This window comes from Zonotrichia albicollis, chromosome 1, assembly GCF_047830755.1.
Source record: "Zonotrichia albicollis isolate bZonAlb1 chromosome 1, bZonAlb1.hap1, whole genome shotgun sequence".
NCBI classification, from domain to species: Eukaryota; Metazoa; Chordata; class Aves; order Passeriformes; family Passerellidae; genus Zonotrichia; species Zonotrichia albicollis.
Window position 1 is genome coordinate 69,571,814 of NC_133819.1, and position 24,206 is coordinate 69,596,019.

General features: G+C 37.0%; 1 protein-coding gene across 10 annotated transcripts in view; it reads right to left on the minus strand.

The window, feature by feature from the left end:
- FARS2 (phenylalanyl-tRNA synthetase 2, mitochondrial) overlaps nucleotides 1-24,206 on the minus strand; it is a 230,627-nt gene that overhangs the window by 190,548 nt on the left and 15,873 nt on the right. The window contains exon 1 of one of the 10 annotated variants that reach the window (XM_074544172.1): nucleotides 24,081-24,138. The exons of 7 other annotated variants lie outside the window; for them this stretch is intronic. In XM_074544172.1, coding sequence (XP_074400273.1) covers nucleotides 24,081-24,113 — 33 coding nt within the window. In that variant the 5' untranslated portion in view covers nucleotides 24,114-24,138. Of the gene's footprint in view, nucleotides 1-24,080; nucleotides 24,139-24,206 lie in introns of those variants that run through there. 2 more of the 10 variants (XM_074544188.1, XM_074544173.1) reach the window with 2 other exon arrangements.

The window sequence follows — 24,206 nt, forward strand, 5'->3', positions numbered from 1 at the left end:
TAAAACTGTCACAGAATACCCTTATCTGACTATTCAACTATTGGCAAATAGGAAGCTACTAATGTGCAAAGAAGCACCTCCAACTTTTCTTTTCGTGCCATGAGACCATTTAGCAAAAATCAAGTCTTGCTCTGCACTTACTATTCCAACTCGCTCCTTATGCATCACCAGATCATTAAAAAATTCAGCTTTTGTTCTATCCCACTGAGAAACGGTGGGGAAACGGTAGCACAGGCCAGAAACCACAAGATTGCTAATTTTCTTTCTATGCTTTCCAGCTTGTATTACCAAAAAAAAGGCAGCTGACTCCCCCAGATATGCTTTCTCATAAGCAGGTGTTTTTCTACAGAAAACTACCAGTGAATGAATGTAAAATTTTATTTTATGAACCCAAAAAATCACTAATAGCTCTCTGTCAAACACAAGATGGTTTGCTGAGTGGGTTTTAGCAAGGATCTGAACTTGGTCCAGTTTCAGGGAGCGTTTCCATTAGCAACCTACAGAACTGAACAGAGGACATGCTTAAATCTGCAGATCAACACTGCAGGTATGCTGGATAACAGGGCTGGAACCCAAAATCATTCTGTCAAACTAGAGAAGTGTTCAAAAAATAACAGAACAATTTGTCAGGGGCAAACACAACTTTCCATACTTTGTCAAAGCCAGCTGCATACCAACAGCAGAGCAAATAAACTGCTAGACAACATTTTCCTCAGAGGGGAATCAAGGCTTCTAATAGACCATGAGCTCCATAAAAGTTCAAAATGTGATTCAAAAAACAGAAAAGAGCCATCACATGACTACATAAACAGGAATATCTACCACATAAAATAGGAAGCATTCCTGTCCTGTTTAGCAGGAAGGAATAAATAAGTCAAATTTTTGGCATAATCTTTACAAAAAATACAAAACAATTTGAAGTATCCAAAGACAGTAGCAGAAATTACAAGTCTCAAAGAAGAAATTATGAAGAAAGACTGAAAATACTAGGACTATATAGCCAGAGAGGAAACTAACTAAAGGCATTTTCACCATCATCATCAGATCTGAAAGAATAGAACACTCTTTGGATTAACCTTGTCTCCATTGCACCCAGGCTAGGACATGCAGCAATTCACGCACCAAAACAAAAGTTAAAAACTTTGTGTAAGTTATAAAGGAGAAGCCTTGCTACAAACACAGTGACATGTTGTAAGAGAGGGCCTGTACAGACCCTATTATAGTTTCATTATTTCATGCAGATTTCTAAACAGCTGTGCTAAAAAGAAACAGGTGTAAAATTCAACCTGCTTTGAGGGCCAGACTAGTCAGTATCTCAAGGTCTTTCCAGTCTTATTGTGGTTTGTTATAATTTCTATGATCATTATCACAATTTTTAATGAAGCACATTTTAAGGGCTTTTTCCTTAGAGGCCTAGCCAAGTCTTTGTTTCAGTAGCAGTTCTAATGGTGCTCATGGCTTTATGCCAGTTATATTGCTGAAAGCTTAGCAGGTGATGTATTTGCTTATAGGCACTGTCATATTTTATCCATCTCAGCATCTATTTAGTAAGTGCTCTAACATTCTAGAATATGGCAGGTGCTATATAAAACACAGCATTATTTTCCATATTTTATTCTCCTCATTGGCATTCCTACTCTCAGAGTAACTGGCAAAAGTACAAACATTCACAGCAATTTTTAAAAAGAAAGTTTGAGTGCTCACTGACAGCCACAGTTAGCTCCATACTATCAGTAAACAAAACAACACAACATTATTCCTTCCCTATTACAACAAAATTTCTCAGCAGTTTTTTGCATAGATGGAAATATGATGACAAAAACTGCAGTGGCCATTGGGACACCAGCTGCTAATTGTGTTGGAACAACACTACCTGGTTCACTTAAAATGCATTATGGCGGTATTTCAATAATTCTCTTCATCTTGTTTCACAGCAGAGGATATGCAGGAAAATCCATACAGACTAGGCTTTTCCATCCATAATTTCATGCTACTCTTGTAGGATTTCTAGCTGGTCTAGGTAAAAATTTCCACTGGAATTAATGGATTATAATGAGCTGACAAGATACTACTTTTATTCCATTCTTCAAACAGCAGTCATACATATTGTGATGTTTTAACTTCTCTTCTCAGTATTCCTTCACACAGAAGTCATCATTTCCATTAATTGGGTTCTTGAAAAACTTCTACTAATTTCTCTTCAATCTCATTTTAGAGAATAAGGGGACTGAAACTGAATACAATACTCAAGAGTCAATATTTCAGCTGATATTACTGAAATATAAAATGACTTTGGGAAGGTCATCTCCTCCTCCTAGCCCAATAGTCTTTTATACTTACATTTCATTTTGACAGCACTCCTCACTACAGTGAGATTAAACATTAAGTACAGCACAAACCTGTATGATGCCTGTGACTTTACTGCTTAGAAGACTTAAAAAATATTTCTCCTTTTCTTAAAGCAACAAGTTATTTAATTTATAATTTGTTACTCCAACACCTCTAAGGATATTCACATAGAAAAGCAAGGAACATAACTGAATTTATTCACAATGCTTTCACTTTTGCCCATCACTATAAGATATGAACAGAAATGTCTCCTAACTAATTACAGCTGATGTTCACACCCAAGCAATTCAGAAATGATGCTTCACTGTGTATACTACTTTATTTCAGGGCAAAAAAAGAAAGCAATACAAGTGGACACTGGCAGAAGCAGAGAAAAAAGGAAGTTGTTTTCCTTTATCTATCCTGTGTCATTAAGTAAAGACCTTTTTTAACAATATCACTCGAGTAGCAGCTGTGTCCTATTGAAAAATGCTCAAAACCATGGAAAAGTTGTGCAAGATGTCAGATACATGGCATGGACCAGTCCATTTAGTATTTTTATGTGTTTCAAATACCTATAAGTCATCTGAAGACAAATTTTAGGAACAGCTGAAAAATCTAGAACCATAATTCCTAAGGTGGAATTCTTCTCATGGCACATCACAGAGGGCTCCTCCAGTGAGGAGAACATTTCAGGGTGGACTTCCACATAATCACAGAATCTACTATGCTAGGAGCAAAATTACTAATCCAGCATCTTACCAATAACAGCAGAGAAGGCCAAGGCAAGATAAAGAATAGGATAATAGGCCCTCTTATAAAGCAGCTTGGAATCAACTTTCCTTTTTTTTTGGAAAGAAACCAAGTACAGAAAAAATTCTTAAAGTCCCAGGCATGAAAAACCCCACATGACTATTTAATGCATTTTGCAGGAGAGAGAGCTCCACAACAGACTTAATAACAAAATACATGTGACAATACTTAATAACAAAATACATAAGCTTTTCTTGAATGAAGCCAGGTGAGTGGAAACTAACAATGCAATCAACAGCATCAAAAGCATTTCCAATATGCTCTCCAACATGTTTTTGTCTCTTCTCCTGATAGACTCACCACTGATCTTTCCATCAGGAACACAAAGAGAACATGAAGGGTTATATCCATCGCAAACATATCCAGAAGAGAAAACAACCCCTTTCTCTCCTGCACTCTATCAGTTCTGTGAAGTAGAATAGTCCTTTTTAAAATTGCATATACCAGTGAGAGGAAAGCAGTCACTTGGCAAGCAGATTACTTCTTGACTGCTAAAGCAAACACCTCAGGAATGTTTTGGGTTGGTTTTTTTTTTTTAATTTATAACCACAAAAGTTAAGGCTTTCCTCTTCCAGAATTAATCTAACTTTTGGAGCAGGACAAGCAACATACCATTATAATCATATTTATAATGTTTTAAATCATGAATCTGTTTTTAAAAACCCATATTTTTCATATGGGAAAAGTTATCAGCTTTCATCCACTGCAGAGCACATGTTTTTTATCTCCTGTAAAGTTTCCTATAAACCGCAAAGTTTCAAGGCACTAAATCTTAGATGCAGTTTGTTTAGATACTGATTTTTTGCTACAAGTAATACTTACAGGCTTTTTATATGTGTTTTAAAATATCTTCCTTTCTTGACTATATATAGCAATGAAATAACTAAAGTGTAGATTTACAGATGCAGAAAATGAAAACTACCAACAATAAACATGCAAAACCCTCTGAACTGTTAGTAAATAAACTTTCCTGTAGAACATTTTTGGTGTTCTGTATATCAAATACAATGTCGAGTGTATAGCATAAAATTTTATTGATAAGAACTTCAGATTACTACTTATGACTCACAAGCAACAACAGTTGCCATACAAACTACTCTATAGAAGTGATGGTAAAACTTTCAGACTGTATGGCATAAGTAATCACCATTCTGCTGACTAAAATCTTAACTATATATGTCATGCTGGGGCACTTGTTCACAGGTCACATGGGGTCTCAAATCCCCCAAATTTCCATTTCATACCCAACCATTCCCTTTTTCCCCGCTGAGTCCGTCCTGGTATCATCTTAGACTCTGCTAGTTTTTCACTCTTTCCATTAAAATCATAAACTCTCTCAGCTCTGCTCAGCATGTCAATGCATAAAGCTTCCAGGGGCTACCAACACAGGTAAAAATGAAGGTAATTTTGCACTCAAGAAAAATGAAGCTCTAAGCAATACAATTTCTAAACCTTCTGAAACCCCAAAGAAGTTAAGACTCACCCTAAAGGCCTGCAGTATCTATCTTTTGACTATATTTTAATCACTGGAGTTTCAACTGGATTCATGTTTGATTCTACTGTGGAATACAAGCTCAAGGACAATACAAGCTCTACTGGAATACAAGCTCAACCTGAAACTGGCCAAGTGCTACGCGATCCACCACGCTTCATCATGCCCTCTTCTGGAGCTACAGGCATGTGCACAACCCAGGAAAAATTTACTAAGAACTCACATCCTTATATTCCATGGTGCACAACTTAAACCATATGATTTGTCTGCAAAGGAAGAGTTTCATGTCAATGGCAAAAGGTGAGGGGGGAAGAACAATCCACAGATTTTAACCTAAAATAGATATTTTTTCCTTACAATTCTAAATCGTGAAACCATTTCATCTGCACATTAAAACAACACCAACTTGCAAAATAATTGTCCCTGCTTGAAGCACCTACAACAGAGGTGTAAGAGTTCGTAAGAAATGGGAAAAGCTTTTTTCACCTGCAAATACCAGTCCATGACTACAGCAATCTAAACTGAAAATGACTTCTAACAGATCTCCCATTGCATTTCCCCTTTCAATGGTGGACTCCATGGAATAATGGATGAAACTTGCCATTTTAAAGAATTATTCTACAATTACAGAGATCTTTTTTGAAAGAAGAAATCATCTTCCTACGATTTTTTGCCTTAAGTCATGTACACATTCTTTTAGATTTTTTTGGTCTCTGCCTGGTGAATTAATGCAAAAATTATGTAACAATTCAACAGTTCAAAGTTTTATGCAAAACCTTCTTTTGCCAATTCGTTAAATGAGTTTTAGTACAATAAGGACAGGAATCTGGAGGGAAAGAAAAGAAGGAGATCTGTCTTCATTTGACAAAACTGTCATAGACACCTTCTCCCCCCTCTAGCATCTTCTCATTTATTTGTGTGAATGAACTGCACAGAGCAACAGAGCAAAATCAGTTTTGGCAGTGCTGAAGAGGTCTAGCCCCCAAAAGACATACTTGATGATGAAGCAGCATTAGTGTTACAGAATAATAACAATTTCCATTAAAAGCTGACAAACTACTTGCTCAATAAAACTGTTCATTTCCTTTTTCATGCACTTGTTGAAAAGCACCAGAACAGAGTTTAGAACACTCGCTTACCATCTGAATAGCATCTGTTAATTTCATCAGCTCAGTTCTTCCTGCATGTCAGATTTGGCTGCACCAGTACCATCAGTATTGAACACGTTTGTAGAAAATGTAGCTGTTTAAAAGCATCTCAGTTAATGGCTTAATGAAAGCAGTCAGCAAAGCCAAAGGCCACCTGTTTGTAGAGGAAACTAAATAATCAAGTCCTACATAAAGCTGTAACCCATGTGTCCAGAAATTTCTAAGAATCACTTTCTAAATTAAGTCCTCATTCCCTTCAGGATCTCCATTATTCAAATGCACGAAGGCATGAATGTGTGTATAGGAACACATCAGCTGGCAGAATAATTCAGAAGTCATTTTGAAAGGATAACCATGTTACTGGTTTGCAAAATAGCAATTTATGTTTGTTCTGTCAAAAAAAATCTTTAACCAAAAACTACAGCCCAAAAAATTTACAGACTTCACAAGTTTAGGTAAAGGATGTGCCTTCAGACAGAAGTGGAAAGCTAAGTAACTGCAGAATCATCTTGCCTTCCCTAGCAACTAGTTCTGCACTGGCTGTTCCATTTCATTGTGAATAAAAGTATTCAATACCAAAGGTGCAAAACTTTTTTCTGTTAATATTGAAGTTGAAATATTCAGAATAAACATTAAGTCTATTCTCAAACCACAGAAAGCTACTTGAAAACAGACAAGAAATACTGCCAAAGTAACAAAAACATTCTATCTGCACACATATAACATAAACACGCAATATACCTAGCAAACAACATTGGATATGGCTATTAATTTGATTGAAAGATTACAAGGCTTCCATAACAAATTCCAAATATCACAGATTTTACCTTTACAAATAATTTCATTTTAATTGCACATTATATTCATGAAAATAAAGAAATCAGATTTTTTGGTTAGCAACAGAAGTAAGCTTGCAGATAGCTCTTAGAAGCTATTTTATGTGAGTTGTCAGCTCTTCCATCAACTATTACATATTATATTAACCTTTCAGAGACTGCACATTCTGAGCTAGATTTACAGAGCCATACATTTACACTTTACTATTCTTAATTTACCCCTAAGCATCTTAGGCCTAATTCATCACACAAATAATGTCACAGCATATGCCACAGTCGAGACAGCCACAATACACAGAGCATCACCATACAATACCAGAAAGCATTGGCCCATACAGAATAACACCATAACACCAAACAGCTTCAAGCACCCACCCTTCCCATCCTTTAGCCCAACCTTTTACACCCCTGATGTTCATGCACTGCACCTGTGTGCTCTCTGTTCCCTTTGTGATTGGTCAGTGCACCTCAGCACTCCATCTCTCATTACCTTCAATATTATTCATCTGTCCTGCACAGCTGTAGCCCATTAGGGATGAGGCTCCATCACAGCCCCACTCCCAATTACCACAAACTGTGTGCCTGCAGAGTAAGGCAGTAAAACAGCACAGAAAGCAATCATGTTGCAACAGCCATAGCAACCAATTGCTTCAGTCATTGCTGATTCCTCCTGACAGCTTCATCATCTTGAGGTTTGACTGCACGCAGTGTGTCCCAGGAAACAGATCTACTGGTCTGAATTTCAGATGGCATGAAGTCTGAGGTAGCCTCCTCTAATGTAACTAGAGGAGATGATCCTGCAGCCTCCTGTCCAGGTATGTCAGGGGATGAGCACCTCAGACATGAAGGAGAGACCTGCTGGCCCAGGCATCAGAGACCCAAACCACGAAAAGGTGTCTCCTTACTTGCAAATAGCGGACAAGATGGAACTTTAAAAAAAATCTCTGAATCTGCCTAAGGCAGGTTAAGAATCCGTTCCTCCCTTCCCTCACAGAAAATTATTATCATTGGAATGGAGGAAACCCAAACCAAATTCTGTGTTGAATCCTGAACTCTATTCTAAGGTCTGCGCATCCATGCACACTCCTTATCTCATACAGCCCACAAAAAAGGAGCAACACCAATATAGTCCTTAAAAAGTTTCTCTGTATTTTTTCTTTTGTCAAAATAAGATCTAAAACAAAAATAAAAATTTATATACTCAATACTTGACTCCACCAACAAAACACAGTTGTATACAGAATAAAGCTGGGGAACACTAATTTCCTGCATAGTAAAATAAGCACCTGCTTACATCTGAAAATATCTGCTTATTACAATAAACCATAGATTAAAAGTACTCTAAAAAACATGGAAGATAATATAAACCCCTTTGTGACACTTCATAGTTCATATTTTATGCCTAACTTTTTCGGAAGAAAAATCATAATTATCTTGTAAGACTGAAACCACCTGTACCTTTCCTGCTCAAGATGATTTTCATTAATTATAAAAACTAGCAGACCACAATATCCAGAAACATTTTGCTTCATTCAATAAAGATACCGCCTTTGTTTTGCCTGTTCAGTAGTTTTCCATGTGAATTATGGTTTTGGGGGAAAGTGTATACTCTTTGGTTTCTGTACTTTTAATTGAATTCAAATTTCCATCAAAATGTCCCAAATTAAAATTAATTATTAGCTGGTAAGCAGGAAATGCATCAATCATTACCTTATAAAATTAGAATGCACAAATATTAAGAAAGCTAAGCTATATTTGTGTTAGATTGTATAATTGCTTAAAAGTGAAAAAAAAGAGCTTACTTTAGCATAAAGCACTAACATTACTTAGCAAGCAACTAATTTCACTTTTTTTCCAGATGGTGAAAACCAAGCATTTTCAAGGAAAACAACATATAACACACAAAAGCTTCTCTATTCTTTTAAAGTATTCATTTTTAATTATGATTTAAATCAATTCAGCTTGACTGATGTCCTGGTTTGCTCACACCAATCTTCAAGCCCCCCCCTCCCATGACCAGAATAAAGGTTGCTAAGTTTCATACTGATGGGGAGTAGGGAGCTGCTAGCTCACATAAATGATTTATGGCGTGCATCAAAGGAAGGCTTTTGCAAGGGTCCTCCCTAACAATCTTCAAGTGATTCTCTCAGGAAAACTGATTACTCTCTAAAGATGGTAGTCTGGAATAGAGTTCCCAGTCTCAATTAACCTGGGCTGGTTTCAGCTAATGAAGTGGAAGAGAGGAAAAAAATTAACAAGATATAGTACACTACTTTTAGTATATGGCCTTATTTATATTTAGAGCTGCTTCAAGCCCTAAAATGAAGATTTGATCAACATATAGTAAAGTTGAAATCAGCAAAAAAATATTATTTTATTTGCAGTGTCTAAATTAAGTATCCTTATAAAAATAACAAGCAACGCACGTCATAAAATGGAAACTGCATTCTAAAGGTCTTCCCTTAGTAAGTTTAGCTGAAAACAGAGTTGGGAGAAAACATGTCAGTCCTATTTTCAAGAAGGTCAAGAAGGAGGATCTGGAGAACTATAAGCCAGTCGGGCTCACTTCAATCCCTTAGAAGGTGTCCAAGCAAGTAATCTTGGAAATAAATTCCAGAACATGTGAAGGTGATTAGGAGACTTCAGCCTGAATTTATGAAGGGGAAATCATGTCTGATACACCTGTGAGCTTTCCATAAAGAGATTTTTGTGTTGGCAGATGAGAGACGTGGACATATGTTGGTCCTGACTTTAGTAGTGCTTTTGACAGTGCCTCCCAGGACATATTCATAAAGAAAGTGACAAAAAAAGGGCAGTGAGTGGTGGACAGTGAGGTGTACTGGACACAGGCTGAACTGTCAGCCTTGGAAGATTGTTATCAGCTGCAAACAGTCCAGGGGCCATACATGGTCCAATATTATTTTAACATCTCCATTCGTGACCGAGTAGAAATCTACAGATGACACAAAACTGGGAAGCATTGTTGATAAACCAGATGAATGTGGCACCACTCAGAGGCACCACTACACACTGAGAAAATGGGCCAACAGAACATCAGCAAGTTCAACAAAGGGAAGAGCAAAATCCTGCTCCTGGGGAGGATTGACCTCAAGCACTGGTATATGCTGGGGTGTGGCTAGCAGGGCAGCAGTTTTGCAGGAAAAAGCTGATGGTCCAGGTGGATAACAAGCTGGCTGTGAGCCAGTCACACAAAGAAAGGCCTAGAGCATCCTGAGCTGCATTAGGAAGACCACTGCCGGCAGGCCAAGGGAGCTGATCCTTCTCCTCTGCTCAGTACCAGTAAAGTCACACCTGGATTGCTGTGCCTAGCTTTGGGCTTCCCAGCCAAGCCCAGGGAAGGGCCACAGAGATGATAAAGGGATTGCAGCATCACATTAACACTGGAATAATAATGCAGTAATCAGGTTTCCATCTCTTTTTTTGGCCGCTATTTCCTCTAAAGCATGGTTAACACTAAGCCTGAGCAACCAGGCTTAATGTTAATACCATCTTTAACATACCCCACAAAAAGCAAAGCAACATATCCCCATCACAAATAAAAAAGTTAGAGATAATGCCATATGCTTTGTGTCCAGCAGAATGTTTCAAAATACCTTGGTGTTTTCAAGAGGAAGGATGACTAGTCAACTTCTTTCAGTGTTTTTAAAAATAATCCAGATTTCAGTTTTCAAAAAGAAAAAACCCCAAACAAACAGTAACATGCTGACTTCCATTCTTACATATGACAAGCCAAAAATACTCTTTAAATGGCAATCTATTTTTTATAGCAGGTATGTGGGGGTAATGGGTTGTTTAGTTTTTTTGCAAACAGGGCAGCTGCAACTATTTGCAAATCAAAGAAATCCTAGCGCTCTCTGGTGTAAGGACTGCATTTTTTTTACTCTACCGGAGAGCTAAAGTAGTGGCTTTTAGCTGTGCTAAGAAAAGGAAACTGTACATCTCTGAAGCAGTGTCCTGCTGTTGAGAAACCCAAAGAAAAGCAAAGTCAAAACTTACATAATCCCTACCAGAAATTAGTTGCCTAGAAATATTCTGCTGTATGCTCATAACTCCTTATGAAATAAAGGCTCCAGTATCCATGCAGTGTTTTAAGTAAAGGGTAACAGGCCATTTTCTTCATGACTGCTTTTGATTTTATCATCTAAATGTTTAAATCTACACTAGCTCAAACACCACCTACAATTATGCCAACACTTTGTCAAAAATAACTTTATATATATTTTTTAAAAAAACAAACCCAAACCCACACCAGATATCTATTCTAAGTCATGGAGTCAGGAGAAACTAAACATGCTGGAATCCCCCATCACCATCTAGAGGGTGTTATCAGACAGCACAGTGAGGTGCAAATAGGCAGAGACAGAGACAACACCATTTGAAAACAAAAGTCTTCACTTCCTCCTTTCAGAATTCATAGATAAATATAAAACAATTTCTGGTTTACCTTTTTTCAAACCCACTCCATCTCTCTTATATATTTATTACTGTTCAATAGCTTATTTAACTCTGCTTGGTTTTAATATTCTTTTCCCCTAGAGCATTATGCCAATATTTAAAAAAGAAAAAAAGAGCATCAATGACACACTCTTCTTGTGTCATTATTTCTTTTCAACTTTTTAATCTAATTGAGTTATGCCTTATATTCTATTTTCCTCTCTCCCAGTACAAGAAACTCATACACAGGCATAGGAATGAGCGAGCACACTTTCCTACATAACCACATCCTTCTACTGTTTTTAAACATCTTACCATCTCTGGCCACAGCCTTTCATCATTTATTTACAATAAATATCTTTCAATCCTCTAATTTTCTTCTGGTCTCTAGTTTCCTACCTAAGCTGCTGTGTGACCTGACACCAACCCAGCAAAGCATTTATACTGTTCAACATCTTTGTAATTCTTTAAATGTCTCCATAATGGCTTTAGCAGGTTGGAGCAAAACAGTCCATCCTGAAGAACCAAAGTTTTTCTTCTATCAGTTGATGAGATTTTTTTAATTTGTAGCCTCATCTCTGAATCACTTCCTGGAGAAGCTTCCAGAACAAAACCACCGGGCTGTTCTTGCCCTGTCATCCCATAGCACCCAAACTCTTAATCCTTCTGGGTTTTTGCCTCAGATTAACCTGTTATGCATACCACATGCACAGTGAACCAGAATAAATATTATTTTGGTACATCTATTTTCCAGTGTCATGATATTTATTCATTCAAGCATCCTTCATGCAGGCCCTGGCTAAGTATTGTTCTTTCCTTTATTCTGGCATCTATCAAATCCTCACAGGTAACTAGTAATTTCATTCCCAAAGTAGTGAGAAAACAGAATTATTTTCCTGCTTAAATACTACCCATATCTAATGAACAGGTTACCATTTCTTCACCTCTCACAAAGCAGGAACAATAGCTGTAAGGCTTTAATCCTTCAGGTTAATTGAAAATCTTACAAGCCTTCATCTCCACACCATAAAGTTTAATAGAAATTTCTCCCATCATAATGCACAGGTTTAAGTGGCTATGCATGTGACCCCTAAACTCATACTGATTACTTCAAAGAGCCTGTAAAGTTTTAGAAGGAACAAACAGTGATAAGGCACAATCATAAACTGGAATAATTGTAGAGATTAAAAAGGACAGGAGAGAGAGAAACTCAGCAGAATTTTGTTCTTGATTTGTTTTTTCACACTTGGGGAAGGAAGGTTACTTGTTTGGGATATCTGGAGGAGAAAAAAAAAATCACATTTTCTTCATCAGAGGTATTTTTTCTGGTCACACCTAAAACCCCACAAATGGTTAGAAAACAGACATGTAAAACTAAGTTTGTCTCTTCCTGTGATTTGAGACTATTTTAGTGAAGAATATATAGGAAATCTGCCCAGCTCTAAAGGCCCTCCTCCCAGTTCTGAAAACAAATTCAAAGAATAAAGCAGAGCTCTCCATACATGCCTGTTCTTTAATTTTCATATTTTTAAAGGGCATCTTATATCACTGGGCATTGTACTTAACACCTCCAACTTCTGGAATGGGAGATGAGAGCAGAAACCAAGCTTTCATTATATAAACACACTTTCCTTATGGAATAAGCTTAGAAATGTAAATTTGCAATTTTCCAAGCACAGTACAACAATGGTGGCTGGCAAATACAGCCACCAACAAAAACACTTTGTTTATAAACACGGAGAAAAAGAAATAATATTTTGAAACTGTCAGTGTATCATTTTATTGGCTTTACCACACATGAATAAAAACAGCAAGCTCTGACAACAGGAAACACCATTAAATTGTTTGTTTCTTGCAAATGAAGCATATATGGTTTGTAATCTTGGTTTGAGTATATGAGAACACTCTGATCCCTTTCAACATCTGAGGAAAGAAGGCAAGAAAAAGCCAAAGCACATCTACAATGGAAAGGGACGCATCTGGAAAAGAAAATCACTTATTTGGTAAAGTTGGGGTAGAAGACAGGGCTGAAATTGAATTTCTCTACTGTCCATCAACAGGCCTTGATTTTGGATAGATACTGTCCAGAAGCCAGTAAAACATTTGCTGCATCTCGTAATCATTCATGTCTGTGCTACTTCCATATGTGTATACATGTGCATACACACACTCTTACAAACTATACATATTTTTATATTTTTATATATTTATATATTTTATTACAAGCTGTTGCTCATTTATGCTTTTCTCTAGTTAACTAAGGAACAGTACTCTCCAATCTCTCTTCTTCTGTAAAATTACCTGGAAGCACATGTGACATGATTTCCACTGACTGAAGTATTTACACACAGACTGAACACATCTCTGCAAGTTATACCCTGCCCTAGACAGAAGTTACTGGAAAGAATAGATTAAATCCTTCTGATCATCCCACTCATTCTGTCAATCTAGATAATATAAAGCTCCCTCCTACTTTCACATCAGTAACAGTTGAACTTTGTTATTTCATATTAAAAACAACAAGGAGGAGAAAAACATGTACTTTAAGGACCTGTAGAGCTGAAGGTTTATATGTATTTTCCCTCTACTTACCTCATCTCTAAATGACCTTCTTTAAGGTTAATTCCCAAGCAGGGTGAAGTTCTAAAATATTTAATAGTCGTTTATTTATATATTTGTTTACTAATTTAATATTTTCATCTTTCCTTTTCAAAAAGACATGAGTCTTATGCCAAGATTTCCCATGCTAGCATACCATCCCCTCTCCACCACAAGTTCTTCATTAGATGAGGGTATCTGAGTTCTTTGTGACACAGAGCACTGACCTATGGGCCAGGAGCTTCATGTAGGTGCACTGGTCTAACTGACAGCAGGATGCTTTCAAAAGCACAAAGTAGAACATCTGCAATAAAGGAGACGACTTTATACATAAATAAAAATATGCAACATCACTGGGGGAAATCTAGAACTGACAATCTCTCTCTTTCTAATTTTCCTCAATTTGGTGGGCTCCTTTGCCTCAAACAAGAACGGGAGCAAGTTTTGTCACAAAACCTATGAAAAATGTGCACTCACGAAGCATTTGGGTCAACCTCCACTTTGATTATATTGTTTTATTACCCTCTTTAAACATTTTATTGCTACATTATTAAATAAACTGATGCAGGAATGCCTCAGTGTAATTAGCTACATATGTTATCCTGATTCAGGGAAATAATTCATTATATACACCGTACTTTAGATAATGGCACATTTGTATTATGATTTAAAGTGGAAGGGATATACTTGTTACCAGTGATTACTTTGGAGTTTACACTTTTGATCTCCTTCCAAAAGATGGCCTTTTTATACCCACTAGGCAGGTTTCTCTAAAATTGGAACAGAGAATGAACTGTGAGAAATGAAGTGAGAAGAAAGACATGAGGTCCTCAGTTGTCACATTCATTAAGAGGTTTTTTGCATTAAAATCAAATTGTTCATTACCCAAGACATCCTGTGACTCAGTTCAGAGGCTAATGGAGAGCCACAGAAAGTGACTCCAAACCTTTCCATATCATACTTCAAAATTGTGGTGGGTGACCTACACTGAAATAAAAACAATATGGACTCCAGTGATGAAAACATATATATAACTTCTCCCTCAAGCAAATCTGGCTGACACAAGTGGAATACTCTGTTCACTGGTTCAGATCATCAGTGCTAAAATCCACATACCTGGGATAATTCCCTTCTGTATAGAAATTCTTCCTGAAAACATAATTTCTTTTGGACTGACATTTAAAGTGTGGAGGGGCATCATTGAGGTCAAACTAAATTCAACTATGTTGACATGGTTCTCCATCCCAAACGACAAACTACTGCTATCATCACTTCAGTATTTTACTGTAGTTTAAAGCTCAATATTACAGAAACGCAAAGTAATTACCCAGAATAATCATGTAGAGAAAAAGTTCAGTTATCAACAGTTCAAAGCCATGGATAAAATATGCAATTCCCCAGAGGCAAACTGGGATGCAGAAAAGTTGCAAAAACCAAGTAATACTCTGTAAAAATACAACATTATGTAAATATTATATATTTCACTCTTGATTATCCAGTAGCCTTATCACTATAATCTATTCCTAGAATAAATTACAGAATAGATATTACACTATCAGAAATAGATATTATATAATAGATATTATAGACTCAGAAAAAATAAACTATAAAACTTATCACCACCACAGAACCTAATATGTAGAACATGGCTCTTTAGCTCCTCAAATCTATTATCTGTCATTTATCTCTGCTCTTTCTATATGAGTGACAATGGCTATTTTTTAACAAAGGGGAGCAAGTATGGATATAAGGATAGGTAATTAAAAAAGAATGCAGTAACCATAATGAGGATAATGGGGTGTTCAAGGATTTCCTTAATTAAATGGCAGGTAGCAATAGAAACTCTCAACAGCTACACAGAACAAACTACATTGCAACTAATAGGCGGAGGAGAAAGAGCAGGAGCATGTCAAGCAAACTATTGGGTAGTATTCAATATTCAATATAAAATTCAATATTCAATATAAAATTCATCTGAGAGCAAGAGCTGCAAAAGGATGTGCTTGCAGCACAATGCCTGGAGGGGAAAAGAAGAAGGCATCCCAGATGTCTGCAAGAAAAAATATTTCTATTGTTTTCTAGCAAAAATATTCAAGAAAGCCAAATTGCAACTGAAACTCAAATCTATATACTGAAACTCAAATCTATATACTATATAACATATAGCATATATACTATTATATCAGTGCAATTTAACTTTAAGAGCAACATAATACAATAATCTTAATAACCAGTAAGTAACAAATAAGTAATTCTTATTACTTACAGATGTCTCAGGTTTTCCTATATTTGTGGCCACATACTATATGTGCTCAAACATTTAAGGTTTAGGTGTTCATTAAGGCACAAATGTTCATCTGTGTTCACCTTTCTTCCAGTATTGCCTGGATCAGTTTTAATATCATATCAGACAATAAAATTCATGATCACAACTAGAAACCTGGTAACAGAGTCCAATAGCATAATACTGGCTCTCCAAAGGGACAGGAAAGCTGAGCTCTCTTGGAAGCAAGGATGAGGTTGCAAGGAGGATGGAAAGAAGAGTAGGACAGCACAGGGAAGCAGAGCTGTGAAACTGTGACCTGGCCCTTCAGCCACAGATGTTTCATGCGGAGCCAAGTACAGGGTTTTGTTCATCCATTTTCAAATACAGGTGATAGATTTCAAATGCTTGCTGATGATGGGTGTGAGTTAGTCCCACACAGTTAGGTCCAAACACAGTCTAGACAATCTCCCATCCTCACAATAAAAGGTTTGCTATTTTAGAAGCACATTGCCTATCTTGCCTCTTCAGAAAGGAAATAAATTCTTCATTAAACTTTTTAAAATGTAATTTTATGTAGATAAAGTTTGTCTTTTAATAACTTTGAATCATAGAGTCCACTGAGTTGGAAGGGACCCATCAGTACTATTGAGTCCAACTTCTGTGTGCCAGATTTATGTTCTTGGGTTCTCTCATGATAACAAAATGCAACAGAGGACAGATTCTCAATAGTTCTTCATTCTTTTAATATTTCTACATTTAAAAAAAAGTAAGGGAACCCCTATATTAATCATCATAGTGGTAAAATAGTCCAGTAATAACTCGGTGTTGTATGGAATACTTCATAAGGACAGGCTGGGAAAATAAAACTTGCAAGCTGGCTACAGAGAAGATGATAAAAAGAAGATATCCTTGAGTCCAATACTCAGCAAGCAAACAAAGACTTTGCATCAGCCCCTGTTGGAGATCCCTTCGTGACTTTAGAATAGAGAAAAATCAGAAAAACAGAAACAAAAGAATCCAGCAGATGGCTCTAAATGAGGAGAACAGAGACAGGTGACTAACTAGCCTGAGAGAAATAAAAATAAAATGGGAGCAGTGCCACAGTGTTATCATTTTTGTAGTGCCACCTGGAGAGGTAGCAGGCTTATCAATGAATGCCAAAAATGAACAGTACCCATCTGCTCACCCTAATAAATAACACTTACTAGAAAAAATACAAAGGAATATCATTCCCTTGGCACATTTTCAGCAGACTTGTTTGTTTAAAATATTTATTTGGGTCTTACATGGCTTAACAACTATTTGCTGAGAACACAATAATGCTTTAAGATGACCCTTGGAAGCACGGAGCAAGTCAGTAGCTGTAAGAATTCATGAAGACAGAAAGCTCCAATAACTTCCTTTTAAACAAGCAAAAGCTCTGCAACTACCACTGCTTTCAAAATGTCTTTAGAAAGATATTTCTGACCAACTGAATGGACTGATAGCAAAACCCTGAATGAGAGGCACTTCAAAGCCTGAAAAGCCCTCTGGAGGTAACAGCAGCAGAAGGCATCTCCACTCAAAAAGAACTTCAAGAACCGTGGTACAAGATCAGTTTACCTCCTCTACTGTCCACCACAAATGGCAAAGAGTAACCATTCTGCTGATGCTAAGTGTGGATTGAGAAAGGAGGTCAGGCATGGCTGGAGGAAAAATGAGAAATGCTCAGGTCTCAACGTACTGTTACAAAAAGAAATGGCATGGAAGACAAGACTAAAGCAGGCAGATGGGTCTGCCTTCGTGAGTTTGAAAGCAAAATGCCTCTTTAGCACTAACCTTTATCAACTCCAACCACTGCTTATGTAATGAAGGTGTAGGAGTATGGAACAGCAATTTGAACTTGCTAAAACTGAGACACTTCCAAGCTGGACTTTTGATTCAATGGTGTATTTATTTTTCATACATGACATATACAACTGGAAAATACCCTGGCCTGTTTAATATCTTCAATTCTAACACCTTCATAAAAGCAATATATGTCTGGATTCACACAAAATTATCCAGAACAGGACAGACCACTGTACACAGCCTGTATACAGCTACTACCACTTTGCAAATGTTTCACATAAATGTTTTTGCACTAAATTTTGGCTTTCATCTGACAAAAATATGACAGAATGAAACTTAAAATATGCATATACAAACATGCATGAAGGGAAAGAGGAACACAACAGAAAGCAATTCTGAGGAGACAGAAATCACAAGATGTGAGCGACACATATCCACATAATCCAGAGTTCTGTAAATGTCTGTACACATGCGGTCATAGTTCATAGTTCCTATAACAGATTTTAAAAAACTCCCAAACAGCACTTCACCAAAACAAAGCCAGCAGGTACTGCACTGGTTCCTACAGACTCAACCAAGTACCAGCTGGCTCTTCCAGCTGAATCACAAAAGACAACACCACAGTATAACCACGCACATTATTTCTGCTGCTTTGTACTCCCTGTCTTAGCATGAACACAGTTAAGTAATAGAAACTCACCAACACAATTCCATTCACCTGTGAACTGGCCCACGCTTTTTGAAATAAAAAGAGCAGGAATTCTTTGATACAAAACCAAACAGAAGGCTCAGTTTAAATCCAAACAAACAAAGCCTTCCACCAAAGATAACAAAGTTTCAAGGATTTTAACTGTAGCATTTTCCACATGACATTCCCTTTCTAGTCCAACTAAAACAGCTGGCTGGGGTTTTTTAAATAAATATTTTTATGAAACACTTGCAGCAAAGCCTGAATCACTGAAAATTTGAATGCGAAACAGACATCCTTATGGTTTAATTTCTGTTATAAAAATTAGTCAGGATAAAATTTAAAGCTTTTATAATGTTAATCATTCAATGTTAGCAGCAAAAGATTCCTTCTATTCCCTCCTTCTGTTGACTGCATCATACATTTAAAACGTGTGTTCCAACAAGAGTAGGGTTCATTGTCATGGCAGAGAGATTTTGCCCATGCTACAGGAATGAACAGAGGCAGCTGGTGCCACAGCCTTCTCCTGACATCTCTGAGAACAGTACAAAATAAATTCTTTAAAGATACAACATATGTTCTCATTTTATCAAGCACTGAACTGTTTTCATTGTGATAAGAAAAAAACATGCCTCTAAGTGGTATCACTCCACTGACATAATTTCATATCCTTTTTATAATGGTCTGCTGAGGACCTCCCAGAGGAGAGCATCCTGCCCCTAGCATGCCCAACACTGAAATATATTTTAGAAAAATTGTAATCACTAAATCAGACATATTCCTACACTTTAATCTCTGAAAACCTTTCACTTTGCTAAAACCTTGCACTAAAAAAGAAAAAAAAAACCCAAACAAACAAACAAACAAACACAACTAAACCCCACTAAGTTTAATAATTTTCTTTTTAAAGCAGCTAGTTAGTAAGGATTACTCTACCCAGACTTGAAAATTTTTCAGGATTGTAAAGTTTAGGCTCATAAATCTCCCTAGGAACAAACATTTCAATTTGTCTCAGTGGAAGCAGGTTCAGCTTTTGATCTTATATGATGATTCCTCTTCGACATGGAATTTTATCACACATAGAACCTTAAAGGGTTCCAGCTTTATTTAACTGATCTTTTTTTCTTGAACACATTCAGAATTATTTGGTATCTCCTCTCTACATTGTAAAAGACAAGTTTTTCTTCCCTTGCCTCTCCACCCAGGTTACCAGAATGACTGATGGTCACCAAAAATAAAACTTGCTAACTTGCCCACCCATAAAAATGACACTTCTGGAAACTGTAATTTATAGAAGTACAAGCAGCAGATGGATGCATTCCAGTTTAAATATCTGAATCAGAGCCTAAAGGGCCAGTAGTTATAAAATGGTCTTAATTTCATATAAACAGAGCAATCAATGGGTAATCAACAACACAGTAAGTATAAAATCCCAGTTTTGTCATGTACCATCAAAACTTTTTAATAAATTCATCTTGGCTTCTTTCTACTGACAAATACAGGTAGTTGGGAAAAAATGGCTCTAGAAGTATGATATCCACCTGCTTAAAAAAAATTCCTTCCAAAGGACATGGAACAATGAAGTGGAATTATTTAAGCCACACTGGAAGAAAAATTAAATGCATGAAATCTTTGCTAATGCTGGCATCAGGTTACTTCAGTTCCCACTCTAAGTCAGGAACATCCGAGTTTTTCCAAGACATCGGTCCTGCTGGCAAAATCCAACCAGCCTGCTGTCAGACAGGTGAAACAGACTGACTGTTCTCTCCCATATTACACCAGAAATCAACTTGTGTCAACTGAATCAAGGGTGTTTGGTTTTGCTTTTGAGCTCTGTATCTACTCTAAGGGTGTGAATCTAATTATTTGGTCTTATTGTAGTATGCTAGGAGGAGTTTTGCTTCAATAATTCTGCTGGTTTTCCTGGCAGGCTTGGAAAATCAAGAAACTTCTGTGAACAAAGCAAACAAATGCACAAACCAAACCAGATGCTCTTGGTGCACAGTAGATGAGAGTTTTCAGCTACCTAGACATCCTTAATTATTTTTAGCAAATAAGTCATCTGGATAAAGCTGTTTGTTGTAGTAAAGGTTGTGCATTCCTCTGTTGAGGTAATCTCATCTTGGAGCACTCAGCATTTCATTGACAAAATAAATAGAGCATTTTTTTCTTGCAACTACTAAAAAGAAAGTGAAGTCATAAAGAGAACCCAAAACCATCTTTTCCTGCAGCACCTAGAGTAGCCAATAAAAGGAGGTTTTCAGGTTTTTCATGCCACTTGTAAGATATTCTGTTACTGCTAAGCAATGGCAGAGAGCTCTCTTGTTGCAAGAAGCAGCAGACCCTTGGTCAGCCAAGACCCTTTAGCCCTGAATACTCAAGAATCAGCTTCTAAAAAGTACTTATGTTTATTTATTATCTTATATAAGAAGGGATTATGATGACTGTAAGACACAAGGCTACTTGCGTTACACAGCAGTCATCAGTGCCTGGTGCACATTCATCCCCCAGGCTGTGGTATATTTGTATCTAGGAATTTATTTTGGGATCACCAGAGAACTCTCAAGAATTTCCACAAAAAACTTTCTACAGAAATGCTGCTTCACATCTCACTCTGTTTATGGTCTGTCTTGCTGTGAGGGTAAAAGTTTAGTTCCAAATGCAAATCACAGACTGTAAATATCAGAAGGTGCTAGATGTGTCATCAGAAGGGAACCTCTAATAGCAACCATCAGTAGGAAGCACAAACCCAGTTTGCTAAAAATTCTGTATTCACATCTGATGATGACATTTTTATATAGTGCCATCAGTGATGCTCTGAATGGGTACAGTTTGACAGGTGCATATCTTTGATTCTAGTGATACTATATTTTAAGAGTGATGTATATAGTAAGATATAGTTTCACAATGTAAATATATTACCTACATATGCTTTGCCTCAAAAAAACCCTACTATTTTAGTTTTTATACAGCACCTCATGTTTCAAGGAATGGAAAACAATTTGATATGAAATCACAAGCATTCTTTTTAAAATCAAAGTACTTTGAATACTTTCAGGAACAGAATACAGTCACTTAAGTGCAGATTCTGGCTTGACCATGCACACCTGAGGCAGGAACTCCAAAAGGCAGATGGTTTGGCTGCAGTGGTGGGGTGGGGAGGCTGTGTGTTTGTGTGTTTTCTGCAGGTGTGCACATGGGGAATGTGGACTGCAAAAAAAAACATATCCTATTCTGTCAAACCACTTCAAATTGCATAGAGTATTTTCCATGTAGTGTAATGCTTGAGCAATCAAATTTGCATCAGATGACCCACTCTGCTAATTGTTGAAGCATATATTAGAATATTTCCACAGCTCAAAACATCTTTGACACATACAGAAAATACAGCAAGAGCTGCATTTCTCCACTGTATTTTGGAATTGCAGTAATTTCCCCTGGAATGGGAAAAGCAGATACCCAATTCTCAAATTGGATAATTAACTACTGCTCACCTCTTGCTAGTGACAGTTACCACAAAGGAGGAGCTTTATAGTACTAATGAAAGATTAATGAAATTTTAAACACCCTCACAAAATTGCAGGGCTGAACAAATGAACTGTACAAGGAAAAGAGTTTGTGCTGAACCTTGCTTTCAGGATGCATAAGCCCTCTCTTTTGGTTCAGAAATTCCAACTTAGTCATCTCAGAAAGAAGTATGAGCTGCAGGACAGTATGATCCTGATATAAAGAACTCAGTGATTTAACAACTAGGATTCTCTTCCCCATCAAACACTCATAACATGCACAACCTTGCCTAAAATCTCAGCTACAAGTCCTGCAGAGAATTAAAGCACCAGTTATGGTGAAGGTCTATCTCCCATTTTCTAACTTCTCATGGCAAATACAGTGCACTAAGCAGCAAAACTGCCCACAAGGAAAGTAAAGTCTAATGACAATAAGAGAGGGATGGTCCCAGAACTAAGCTTAGGGATGAGTTTTGAAGATAACCCCTGGACCAATCTCCTTTAGAAATTAATACAAGCTTTACTTCTGTACTTCACAGAACTACAGGATCACAAAATAATTTCAGTTCAAAGAGACCACTGGAGGCAGCCTAGTTCAAAACCCTGTCCAAAGAAGGTCACTCAGAGGGACTTTCCCTACTTGGATTTGAAAGTCTCCAGCAGTGCTTCAACAACTTCTCTGGGCAACCTAATTATGGTCATTTGGATTTAGTGCTCTCCCTACCATGATTTCCTCATACAGAGAGATCCACACAAAACATCTGCTTGCTAATACACAAAAGCTAACCTAGAGTATGCCTAAATGATGTTTTCAAAAAGGGAAAATTAGCAGATACTGTATGTGCAAAACTTGGGAAATATTAAAGGTTCAGAAGTCACACAAAAAGAAATCTCACACTTACATATCCACTTCTCAAGTTTCAGAAACTGCACTTACTATCTACTTTGTCTACGCCTGACCTGTAGTACATGTAAAGGTCCTACCTTTCCTTTTCTTTTTGCATCTGGCTACCAACACTACAAAAGTGAAATACTAACTGATTTTGAGCTCTTTCTTAAAATTATTTATCACGTTATGGATTTTCATTCCAAACATCTAGAATATTTGTAATTGAGAATTCAGTCGTGGAAAGGTGGGTGTTATACCACAAAATCGGGAGATTTTTAACTTTAATTAATTTCAGATGCCATATATCACAAATTGAGATGTTAATTAACACAGAAAAGTTGATAGGTTTATGAAGAGCTATTGTGCATACTTTCCCAGATGATGGCAACATGCTGACAGCTCTAAAGAAGTAGATGTGCTACTCTAAGGTTTATTGTCTAAGCAGCTTCCTCCCGCTGCAGCAATCTAACAGTTTACATTTACAGTTGATGATAACTTCTATTATGTTCCAATATTTGCTAATCATCTCAGAGACTGTGAAAAACAGCATCATTTGTCTCAAGCTCTCTCCTGCAGACACACTATTCTTCTAAAAGACAACATATGCAATGTTTTCTCTTAAAGCACCCATTCTCAGTTCTTTTAAAATATTTCAGACAGCACTATCCTATTTTCCTCTTCTTTAAGATGTGTCAGCCAACAGAACATAATTCATCCTCAGGTTTACAGTAAGCTTTCCTTTGCAAGCGGCAGAACTAGCAAAAGTTTATTTCCTCTGTGTTTGGAGGCAAAGTTAGTTTGCAGATTCAGTGGTAAGGGACAAATTCATCCTGCTACCTCTCTTTTGCCTATGGAGTTTACAGGGTTTTATCTTCTTCATAAAGCCCTTTATTCTCACACACCACCTGTACCTTGCTGTCTCTGGCGACCCAGACATTCTGTGTGAAATTTAACTGAAGTGGAAAAAAGAGGGCTGACAGCAGACACACAAATACCATCTTGGAGACATAACTTCCTTAGGCCTTTATGCTTAAAACCTGACTTTTTTTAAGAAAAGTATTAAACTCAAGCTAACAGTGTCTTCAAAAAGTGATGGCAAAACATCACACCCAGCAACAGCTTAAGTGGAAGTAGCACTCTGGTTCTCAAAAATGATACAACTTTAGTCTATTCTCACTGATAAAGGTCATTGCTAAAGCAATCTGCCTCTCTGGGGGCAGATGACACTTACATACATCCACTTCACTTCTCTCATATCATTCATCCCGGATATCCCTGCTTTCACCAGGCTGCAACACATTTAAGTGTGAACAGATTGATTAACAACCAGAAATCCAAAACAAGCTGCCACCGCATT